This window comes from Lithobates pipiens, unplaced genomic scaffold, assembly GCF_037356315.1.
Source record: "Lithobates pipiens isolate NorthernLeopardFrog02 unplaced genomic scaffold, aLitPip1_a1.2 Scaffold_22, whole genome shotgun sequence".
Lineage (NCBI taxonomy): Eukaryota > Metazoa > Chordata > Amphibia > Anura > Ranidae > Lithobates > Lithobates pipiens.
The window spans coordinates 306,685,627-306,698,065 of record NW_027507784.1 but is presented as its reverse complement, the minus strand read 5'-3'; the positions used below and the strand labels follow the sequence as shown (position 1 = coordinate 306,698,065).

General features: G+C 40.8%; 1 protein-coding gene across 1 annotated transcript in view; it reads left to right on the top strand.

The window, feature by feature from the left end:
* The window catches only part of PRKCB (protein kinase C beta), a 344,681-nt gene extending 337,730 nt beyond the window's left edge, over window positions 1-6,951 (top strand). Inside the window, exon 17 of the mRNA XM_077449335.1 lies at window positions 6,197-6,951. Within this exon, the coding sequence (XP_077305461.1) occupies window positions 6,197-6,355 (159 nt within the window). The 3' untranslated portion in view covers window positions 6,356-6,951. The remainder of the gene's footprint in view (window positions 1-6,196) is intronic.
* Window positions 6,952-12,439: the final 5,488 nt, after the last annotated feature.

The window sequence follows — 12,439 nt, the reverse complement described above, 5'->3', positions numbered from 1 at the left end:
ATTTGAATTAAAATCAATGTATATCTATTACATGGTCACTGGTATATTCACATAGACAGTAATATTGTGGTGCATGTTCCCAACATGTATTGCACCCTAGGGCTTCTTCAGGGTATTCGAAAACCATGAAGAAGCCCTAGGGGTGAAACATGTTGGGTACATGTACCACGATATTGCTGTCTGTGAATACACCAGTGACTATGTAATAAATGTAAATTAATTTTAATTCAAATGATTTTAACCATGTATCAATAAATTATGAAGTTTTATATTATGAAGGGTTTACTCACAATTTCTACAGCACCATAAAAATCCCACAAAATGTGCCTTATTCTTCAAATGCAAACTATACAGTATAAATATACACCTGAGAGTCTGGGAACCAAGGCGACACCTATACAATTTTTTTTAATTGGCGAGTATGAGCACCGATACTTGTACTCAAGTACTCGCTGAGTACCGATACCTTTTGAGCCCATGCAAATTGCGAGTACTCGTTCAAATGCTTGGTATCGGCATCGGTGCAATCCTATTGGAGACGCGTTTTACTTACCTGTTTGTGGAAGACAAAAAGGAGCCTGTGGTGGACATGTTTCTCCTCCATAACATACTAAAAGCCTGATGAATCAAAGGGGTTGATTTACTAAAATTGGAGAATGTAAAATCTGGTGCATCTCTGCACAGAAAACAATCCGCTTCCAGGTATTATTGTCAACGCTTAAGTGAACACGTTCAAGTTAGAAGCTCCAGTTTTAGCATTTCCCCCAAAGTGTTAGTTTTAAGTCTTTTCTCAGAACCACCAATCAGCTTCTGAACTGCGTGGAAGTTTGAACCACAGTTAGTGATACATTAATCACAGAGAGGGTAACTATGTGTACATCACATACATTCTTTTTTTTCCCCACTATCCTGTGTTTCTTTAAAGTTGCACTCCAGGCAAATCCACTGTTAAACTAGATATATGGGAGCAGGTTTACCTGCCAAAGGATTTGTATTGTTGCCTATTCAGTCCTTAATTTTGCACAGCATGGCATACAGGACAGTCAGACTGGTGACCTGACTTTTCTCTACTGCAGTTATATATTAATACCTTGTCACTTCAATGCCCCCAACAGTAGACTGATGAGCTTGACAGCCTCCCATTCTGCTCCTGTTTCCATATTCCTTGTCGGTGTATTTGCATGCAGTACACCTGATTGGTTCCTAGTGCTGCAGCTCTATCTACCCTTTTGAACTCTGTTGTGCGGGGAAGTACGAGGGGCTAATAAATTATATATGGGCTTACATTAATTACATTTAAAATCCATTTAATTATTATTGAATACCCACCCACCATTATTCAGGGTTGTTTTTATATCTGCCTAGAGTTCAGCTTTAATGAAAGATAAGGCCACATAACACGCAAGACTCTATAGGCAACATGCCCAATGTCTAGTAGCTGAACATATTGGGTGAAGAAGACTAAATCTAAGGTCCTAGTCATTCCTAGTGAAACGATGATTTGTATTTGTGTAGAGCAAGCTATTGAAAAGAGTAGAGCTGAGGATTGAAGCATGAAGGCACGTTTGCAGTGATGTTCCCCTGTGTATTTATTACACTTTGCTGCAAATCTCCACCGGTTCCATTTTAGCACCTTCTGGTGTGCGCAGCCTGTCGGGGACAGTTTATCACAGGCAGAAAAGCACAAACATGCAACTCGCACACAAGGAGGATCTAGACAGCCAAGTGCTAATGACCCTCAAATGGGTCACTTACACTCAAAATCATTGCTGGAATAGGCTAGTCTGGAAAATTTAAAGTAACACTTTTGTTCTTTACCAGCGAAAAGCAGCAGTTGGTATCCTATCCAAACAGCAGCCCCTAACTTTTATTTCAAGTACAGTTCAAAAAGCAAACACCAGAGCCCTGTTATCGTAAAACTTTATTTATCCCCAATTCAGCAGAGCTACACGGTCACTGTTCACTTAAACCAACAGGCAAGGCTTCTGCTGTTTACATAGGGGACTGTTGAACGTAGGTTAATGCAAGTAACTGTAACAAGTACTATAGACTTTTACTACCTTGATTTGTCAGTGCCAATGTACTCAGCAGAAGCACTACCCAAAGGTTCCGTGAACAATGCAGCTATTAAACTGTGCTGAACAACGATTCCAATGTATGCTAACCATATGGCTGGCAGTTCATTTAGATTGTCGCCCATCTCATATCTCATCCTTGTATTCAGTATCTTTATCAAATTATGACATTTTGTAATATAATTTTGCCAAAATGGCTCTTTTAGCATTACCTCTTTCTACAGAAATATTTGGCCTGACCCTCAGCTGAAAGTCTGTCCTCTAGTATCTATTTATAGTTTATGACTTGCGTGTCATACGCTGTAAAATCTGATGGTACAACCTTCTTCAGATTTCCCCATAATATTTAATTATTATTATACATGATTTGTATAGCGCCAACACTTTGCGTAGCGCTACAATATAAAATGAGACAGTACGAATACAGTTCGGTTCAGAAGGAATAGGAGAGCCCTGCTCATGGAGCTTGCAATTTAAAGGAGGGGGGGTGGTACAAAAGGTAATCACTGCAGGGGATGATCAGATGGTGTAGACTCAATAGCAGTTTTAAGGTGGAGAGGATGTAGGTTTGCCTAAATAAATGATTTTTCAAGTGCCAATGTGCCAATTTTTCAAAGCTAATAGTGCCGGACCTTCAGAGCCTGTGCGGGAAACGGCAGCTCCCGGAAACCCCTGGGAAGATGTCAGCTGTCTCAGCGGTGACATTGCGGCACTGTAGGGCTTCGTTCTAAAGTAAGTTTATCTTAATGTGCTAGTATGTGATGCCTACTAGCACATTATGACATTGCCTTGCAGTGAAATTTTTCACCTGTGGTTTACTACCGCTTTAAGGGTGCGTACACATGCCCATGTTTGTCAAGTTGCACAGTGGTCACAGCTTGCCTAATGTGAGAAGTGAGAACAGCATCAGTTAACAATCACTGTAGATGGGCAGACATTGCTGGTCATGATTACCCCCTTTAGCATCCATCTTATGTGTTTGGAAGATGGGCTTCACTAGCTGACTTTGTTCACTCTTTCTCCAGGTGTACTGTGCTCTTTCAAATCATTTAGGTGCCCAGGTATACAAGGTCTGAGATTGTTGCCAGTTTCAAAGTGCTGCAAACATTCCACCGTTGTGGTCTTAGACAAGGGTATTGGAGGATCATGTGCTGAATAACTGTGGAAAACAGCAGCTTTACTAATATTGTACTTGTCCCTTCTTATTACCAATTGAGGCATCACTGTACATATAGCCCACCAAGCCCTACCCCAATCGCTGAACCTCTCCAAGGTTGCATCTAGGTCTGCTGCAGGTCTTGTTACTTATTGTTCATAGTGGAGAGAGGTGGCTTTGTGTTCTGGGACAAGGTAAGGCCTTGGCTTCATGGTAACGTAAACAAGTGTATCTGAGCCAAGATGGTCACCTGGTCAGCCTGCTAATGGAAGAACCAAGCTCTGAACTTACTCCAGTGCTTTTTATGGTTTTAAAGAATTATCAGGGCAGCATCTAGGAAGTATGAAAATTCTTTGATCTTTAGGAATTTAATTAAAAAAAATAAAAATGGAAAACTCCCCTGCTGTTTTAACAGCACAGTGCAGAAGTGCTACATTTTCAGAGCCTATAACCTCTAAGAATGCAAAACACGACGATTATCCAAAGGGTGGTTAAGTGACACCAACACATTGTATCCCCTTAAAATCTCTAACCGTGATTAGCCATGCTGAAACAAAACCGTTATTGAGAGTGGTGCTTTTACAGATAATTGTCCATTTCTATGGATCTCCATGGATGTACTTTTCTTAACCATCAACAAGTCATAGTGATCACATTGCACTTTACAAGTTGAAGAGACTCCCTCTTACAATACTTAAAATGTGTTTTATCCCTTTCCTGGGGGACCACTTTAAGAACAATTACAGCTTAGGTAAGTCTGTGTGCCTTTAACAGAGATCATTTACAGGGATTTCCACATTCCTTAAGAGACTTGGAGGAACCCTAGGTTTTAAAGAACCATGCAACCCCAAGTCAATATTTCAGTAGCATAAAAGCTCACTCATTTCTCTGTATCCTGGTATAAGCAACAATATCTCCCTGTTTCAGTTATGGGGCTTACATAAATTGGGTCACCTTTGTGAAGTCCAACAAGGGTGTCCCACTCATGCTACTCCATTTTCCAGGAAATAAAATAGAAGCATAAGGAATCATGAAAAAAATATTGTAATTTTTTTTCAATTGGGGTTGGAGATCTCATCACCAGAATCATCAGGAGATGCAATTGACTCAAAAGACATTTACTGAAATCTGAAATGTAAGGGTTTGGTAGACTTAAATGGTGGGCATTAAAGAAAAATGTGTTCTTATGGCTGAAGCTATAACTCAGCCAAGAAAGTTCAATGTCTTCTAGCGGCTGTGGATCTGGTCAGAAGACAGAAAAAGCCTTAACTATGCAGCTTTCCATTTTCAAGATGCAATAAGAAAAGTCTGTTTTTTTTTATTTGTAATTGAATTATATTTTCTGTAATCAGTTGAACCAAACCATAAAAAACATTCAAACAGCAGCGAATTGTTAGGATTGTGTCCACCATGTTATCCATTTTCTCTGAGGAATACTCATACTCTCTTCACCTGGTCAGCCCATCAGGTCTGTCTTCATTGTTTTTGTCACAGAAAAGTTTAATGAAACATCACTACAATTGGGCGCCGTTTAAAAAAAATAAAAATGAAAAAGTCAGTTTTACATGTCAGCCAATCGGGTGCCAGTTTTCAGTTTCATTTCAGTGACAGCTAGGGTCTAATTAGTTGTAGGCAACAAATCAACATTTTGTTTATCTAAAGAGTGCCTTTGTATCTACAGTGGATTTAACCATCTGGGTAGATCAGTTGTTTTTATTTGAAGCATACATCAAAATCTGCCATTGCCACCATTACTTGGCAGCTTTTGGGCCCCAAAGTTTGAAGTTTTTAACTTCCTGTGACAGTCTAGCCTTGAATCATATCATGTCACCACATGTTCTTTCTGAATTCCCATGTTTTTTATGTTGTCTCCATGTTTTGTTCATGTCTATGCTGCTTTCAATGTAAAGGAGTCTGAATGGCTTCAGATTTGAAGATTATCAATTGAACAAAAAGAAATGATAGGAGCCCATTCATTACAATGCTTTTGACTTGTACTTTATGGGCATTTTTGGCATACATTATTTGCCTTGGTCTTTATGGGCTTTTTGTTTCTAGGTATTTTTAGGACACATTTCTCACTTTCAATATATTGCTTATCACTTCTGTTGTGTGTGTCGGGCAGAAAGTGAAGGCATATCTCCCCAATGGGACAGAAATGGAGGAAAAAAACCTAACCACCTTCTACACTGTCCAAAATTAAAAGAGCATTTTTGTCTTTATATCTCCCTTTTGCTTCTGTTGCCATAATTAAAACAACACATGTGTAGCAGTGAAATCTGGATAAATGTACAAGTAGTGCTTAAACCTTAGAGATTAAAAAAAGGTAATATTTACATTTGTGCTGGAATTCAGAAATCTGCCCGTAAACACATATATTTTTCACGTGTTCAATGCACATGTATGCATTATATTGAGCTGACTACATTTTTTTAGGCTTTCTTTCCTCAAAATAGAAGCTGATTAGTTATCCTGGGCCATACCACTGGTTCTCCTTTTTATACCTCTTTATTGAGCACCCCAGAGAAAAAACTTTTTGTGAGAAAGTTTATTTTGGCGTTTTTTTTTCGAAGTCCTTGTCCAAATACAGAACCCAGGTAGTTCATGTTGCCTTGAAGGAACCCTTGAAAAGGTTGTTTACCTATCAAGCCCATTTAATTTCTACTTGGGCCCTTTCACTACCTAATGGTAAGTAAATCTAAAGTAGACTGTCCAATCCACGTGTAATCTGACTTTCCAAGCTCAGAGTTCCTCGGTATGATTTAAAGAGAATGTTCTAATTCATTTCTTATCTGAAGCCATTAAAAATATCTCTACGCACTCTCTATATCAAGTACCTCTCCTTCCTTCAGACTTCCTTTCTTCCACAATTTTGTTTTTTGTTTTTTTTTATGATTATTGTTTATTTTTTTTACATTTCCCATGGTTTGTTTTTCTCCCCCCCCCCTCCCCCCTCCTTCCATAGTGCGGCCGAAATGCTGAGAACTTCGACCGGTTTTTCACCCGCCATCCACCAGTGCTAACACCACCTGACCAGGAGGTCATCAGGAACCTCGACCAATCAGAATTTGAAGGATTTTCCTTCATTAATGCTGCGTATGAGCCACTGGAGATAAAAGACTGATGAAATGGCTGCCTGTGTTTTCCCGGGTACCTACAGCTCTCAGCTGTCCCACTGTAATCTTCCCTAGGGTGGCCTGGCCACACTGCTCACCCCACCAACCCTTTTACTTTGCGTTATTATAGCAGCCATCTTGCTGAGTACTGTATGTCTGATCCAGCATGTGTGACTAGGCCTCACTGTTTACAGAGGGCCTGTTGTCTGTGTCTTGTTTATTCATCAGTAAGCCAAAAGCCCGAGGCCTCCATGGTGGAGTCTTTGAAGGTATAGCTTTTCTTGTTACCCTTAGTAACCTACCACATTAGTCCAACTCCTTTTCCCATGCTGCAATAGAAACAAATAAGGGTATCCAGAAAAGTTTTTCCTTCACGCACGTTTCATCCTAAGGCCTAGAACGTGTGTTAATCTCTTGGATGCATTGACTAAGTTGAACTTGAAGACTTGTGGCTAACAATTTAAGCCAAATTCCCCTGGCTCTAGAGGATTGTGATTTTTTTTTTTTGGACAAGCAAGTTACCTACCATTTGTTTATCAATGTTGTAGCATTTGTTTTCCTGTCACGTCCAGACGATAACAACAAATATGGGTTTTACTCCTAATCTGAAGCTTGTGATTTTATTGAATATCCCTAAAAAGTGAACATGATAGCAGATATCACTTTGCAATCATTATTGAATAGATATGTGCCCTAAGCATCTCGTTGGTGATGGGCTTAAAAAGGAACCTGTGACTAGGCTATGGACACTCGAGTATATGTGTGTGTGTGTGTATATATATGTATGTATGTGTGTGTATGTGTATATATATATATATATATATATATATATATATATATATATATATATATATACATTTTTAATATCAAGCCCTCACTGACTTCTGTAGCTGCAGGAAATGTGATTCAATACATTCTCAAAGTTCACAGCAGAAGTTCTAGAGTAAGTTAAAGTGATTGTAAATGATCACCCTATAAAACAACACATTCAGTCTAAAATAGAAAGGAAAGGCTAAACAGTTGTGTATAGATATGAAAAAAATATTATAAATACTTTATTAAGTTCTTACATTCCCTCTGTTCTCGGCTGCATAGAAGCCGGGACAGAGGAAAAACTGCAGCACACTGAACATCCTAGTGAGTGTTTGTCAGGACAAGTCTCATCACTGGAGGAGAGCAGGCTGAGTTCCCAGCATAGCTAGAGAACTGACCATGTTGTGTTTTCCTGCTTAGTGTGGCCAGTTTTTAATAGGAAAGCAGAGGGTCTGGCAGGAACACCAGGGATTTTGCGCAAAGGAAGCAATACAAAGATAATGGGATACTTTTTCATACAAGTAAATAAAGCGGGCACATATCAAGAATTTTAAATGCTGGGGTAACAAATACGTTAAGGTTTTATGTACACTGGTGTTCTTTTGCCAAAGCGCCCAAACTCAACTCCATAAAAGCCTGAGCGTCAATGTACACATAGGGTTTTACTAGAGTTTAGGCGCTGCTGTTAGGGGGAGCTTCAACCTCCCTCAACCACCCTCTCCTGAATGTGGAAGAATCGCGATCAGGATACGGATATTTTGGCAGCTAAATGCGGCAAAATTGTGTCATGATTTTGTCGTGTTTTCCCATGGCTGGTGGTCAAAGTAGGATATGTGTACATGAAGCCTAAGTGGTTCAGCCGTTCCCACCCCCAACAGTGACTCCGCAGCCTTCTGATCTCCAATGTAAACACAGAGCAAGTTCTCTGGGGTAGGGTGGTACAGGGCGAGCTAAGCTAAGAGTTACTACTGCAAGGGGGAGCAGGAGCAGCTGAGCTGCAGACACATTGCAGGGAAAAGGAGTAGGGTAGCTGAACTGCTGAGAGAAGGACTTGATGACTTCAGTGATTATGCTGTATACTTTGAAAGTGGATCGCTCCCACAGTACTTGTAGCTACAGAAGTCAGTGAGGGTTTATGTAAAACACATTTACTGCTTGTTAAGAATGTGTAAATAATTGAATGTCCAAATCATGGTCTCTGGTTCCATTTTAAAGCTAACCATTACACATATGGGGCTGCCATTGTTGGCCTCCTAAAAATTCTACCTGGCTTTAATTCTGACCTGTTTTGGCTTTAGTATGCTTTGAGTCACACATCCAGATCGAATACACATATCCAGATAGCAAGGATAACTTGCCACAAATTTGTTGCAGTGTTGAATTGTAAGTCTGTTAACTTGCTGCACATTTTTCCTGCCAAGTTGTACATTTGCACAGCACTTAAAGCACAAGTTCTAGTTGACACTTTTCCAATTTGTTGCAAATTTGCATGGCAAATCTCTAGCAAGAGCAAAGTTACGGTGGTGAGTTTACAGCAAAAGTTCTGCAAGTCACAGTGACCCCTGTGGTGGGATGACTATTGCACAACACGACTTGCAGAATACTTGCAAATAAAGCTGATCTGGAGTCATGCAATGCGGACTTGCTGCAATTGTGCAACAAACTTGTGAAGCCTGGCAAGTCTTAGCAATAGCTTAGCAAGTCATTTTCAAACTTGCAGCTCAATTGCTTGCTATCTTGGTATGAGGATCGAAGCTCTGGCAGCTGCTATTTTTCTTTCAGGAATTGTTCCCTTTTAAGATGTAGTTTCACTCAAGAGGTCTGATCTCACGCCCGTCACATAGGCGTCCTGTAAAGCTTCTCTATTTGGCCAAGCTACTTCTATCACCAGCCTAGAAGATGTTCAGGAGGAGGCGATGGGCACAGAATATTGCATCCCGTGTCCTCTAGTGGATTCACCATAGCAATAAGTGGGGAGCTTACTTGGGCTGGTGAGAACAGTAGCTTGTCTAAAAAAAACAAGCTGGGTTTCTCACAGCTGTAGTAGTAGTAGTGTTTATCTGTAGGGGGACATCAGAAAATGTAGCTGGTCACTGAATCCTTGCTCTTTAAAGAAGACCCATACTAAGTGTTTTAAGCATCCGGGTCGCATTACACTTTAAACAAAAACAAAAAAAAAAACTTCAAACACTTTCATATAAAAATGTTTTACTGTCCCTATTCCTATGATCCTCAAACATTTGAATGTGAAAATTTGTAATTCAGTTCACTAATGATTAGCTGGGCAGATCTGATCCAAGTAAAAAAGAAATGCACCTATGATGCAATGCGTTGGATTTACTAAAGGCATGTTTTATTTAGTAAATGGAAATATGGTGGAGCTTTGTAAAGAATAGCAAATCAGATGCAAGGAAAATAAACAACAACTGCTTTTTTTTTTTTTTTTGCACAATTCAATGTTAGAAATGAGAAAGTCTGTTTGCCTTCATTAAATCAACCCCAGTGGAGGCTTTCCTTACACTCTGAGTTGTATGGTCTATCTGCATGCTGTAGCAAAGGAAAAGTGAGCACAGAAACATAGTTTATAAGGGTGCCAGTCACTGATTTGGAACTGCCCTGTCTCTTACTAATTAGATTGCATCATTTCCACAGCATAAACCTCCTTTTTTTGCCCAGTGTCTCTGTGTATTAGAGGAATGGAACTTCCCAGGTTGCACTGCTCCACATTCCTGTCCAGTAAAAGCCACAGCTGTGTTTAATCCCATCGGACTGCCAATTCCCTTTTGATATCAAAATCTTTTTTTTTTTTTTTTTTTTTGTGCTATATGCTTTCTCTGAGTTGCCCGGCGCTCCACGTTCATATTTCCAAAGGGGCCAAAACATATCGATGTCAGAGAATCGTTTGCTAGACCCCCATCACCATCGTCATCGTCATTTCTGCATGAGTGAAGGAGATAATGCACTAGCACAGCGAGTGCCCCAGGCTCTGCTACAAATTGGCCATTCCGCATGCAGCCTTAGCCAAGCATTAACTCGTTATCCTCTTCACGTTCTGGGTTTAGAACAGAGGGGAGCCCTCGCTTCATTGGAAGCTGCTTTTCTTCGCCTTTCATGTGGACAGGAAGACACCTGATTGATGTAGGTAAGTCTGTTTTTACTGGGGAGTAGCCTTTGAAAGACCAACAATTATGCCAGCTTATTCTGCAGAGCAAAAGGAAAACACTCATGCAGACCAGTCATGAATCATTTCTCAAAGTAGATCTCAACCCAGTCGCTAAAATGACCCATAAGTTCTAACATGAGTGAAACTGGAGAGCTGTATAAAGGATACGTTTATTTTAATTATTTTTTCATATACCTGCTTAAAGTGGTTGTAAACCCTTACAAACCACTTTGACCTACAGGTAAGCCTAGATTAAGGCTTACCTGTAGGTCCAAGAAATATCTCCTAAACCTATACGGTTTTGGAGATATTTACTAAAAGACAGCGATAGCTGTCTACGGCACATGCGCCGTAGACAGTGGCACGCAGGCGCACTATCGCCGTTAGTGGCAGGTCCCACGCGAATGCGCGGGAGTGACGTCATCGCTGCTCGGGCGCTGTGAGTGGCCGGAGCAGCGATACCCGGAAGAAGATGGATGCTCTGGACTACAGGAGACAGCGGTGACATCACTGGCTCCTGTGTCAGGTAAGTGACACATAATGGGCTACTATGCGATGCATAGTAGCCCATTATGCTTTACCTTTGCAGGAAGACAAAGAGGAAGTAATCAGGGTTTACTTCTTCTTTAAGTTGTACCTATTTATCTACCCCATTCTAAAATGAACAGATCAAAGGCTATTGCTCAGCTCTTGAAGGCAAGGGGCAGGGATCTGACATCACATGCTGCACAGCGGAAAGGACACACCCTCCTCTACACAGTCTCATATGGAAACTTGCACAGCTCGGGCTGTCAATCACCTTTGTGCTGGGGGGGGGGCGGAGCCATCTCCTGAGATTCAGGTGTCAGGTTAACCTGTCACAAGTGACGTATGCTGAAGGAAGAGAGGTGAGGCAAGCCACACTCGCTGGTTTGTATTGAGGCAATTACATGCTATAGAAGGATATGCTCTGTTAATTTTTTATTTCAGAGGTTTACAAACACTTTAAAGCACATATTGCATGGACATGGTCTATTGTTGTTGCTGTCAGGGAACTGGTCCAGAGGAACAAGCTTATTTAGACAAAAAGTGCCCATGTTCACCTGTCCAGTGCTGTGCTCACTTAATCTGGCTGTTCACTCTTCGGGTCCCTGGCACTGGAATGTTTACTGTGGGCAGCTGGCTATGATGCCTTGCGACTTCATGGTTGGCTTCCTACTGTGCATGCATGGGCTACACAATACTTTGTGAATGGCCCTGCAGTCTTCTTTGGCCTGTGAAATGTCCCAGGAGGTTTGAGGGGGTGGGGGAGAATTTCCGGTGGATCACCATGGCGGTCTGACCGGAAGTGGTCAAAACCAGGCAACGCCCACCCCCTTTTTTTTTTTTTATATTTGGGTGAAGTTCTGCTTTTATTACAGACCAGCAGCTGCAGGAACTGTCTGCAAGAGCCAGACCATTCCACCCACTGATCACGATCAAGTCCAATGTTTCCCCTGTGAAACCCAATTTACATACACCACTCTATGAAAATATAGTTGAATTTACAATTTAGTTTTAATGTCTAGTGGACCTTCATCTGGTCTAAGATATTAATGGGTTGGGATGTACTGCACAACGCATATCTCTATTACCCTTTACAATTCTGTGCTTGATAAGCCAGTGTGCTTGCAGGCATTCCCCATGCAATACAGGCTTACCTACAAACCCTAGTAAGTATATAACTCTTCCAAAGAGACGGGCAGTAAAACACTCCCAGTGCATCTGCAGCAGGGTTCCTCTGCACTAGGACGTAAGTAGGCCGCATAGGATTCTAGCAAGCACCTCTTTATGTCATTGGATTAACAGGTGTTACAACTGGCCCAGGGGATGTGTGATGACATACTTGACAAGACTGGGTTTTTATTACACAAGCCTGAAATTGCCAGTATGGGTATAAAATTTACAGAAATACCTACTTAATGCAGCCCTTACCATCCTGGCGTCTTGGAGAACATGTAAAATTATTACATTTTATGTCCATGCATTAAAAAAAAAAAAAAAAAGTACATCTTTGTACTATATAAATGTTTCCCCATGGGCTGTCTCTTTAAAAACATTTAAATTCAGAAAAATACCTGTTGATTCTGCTACAATT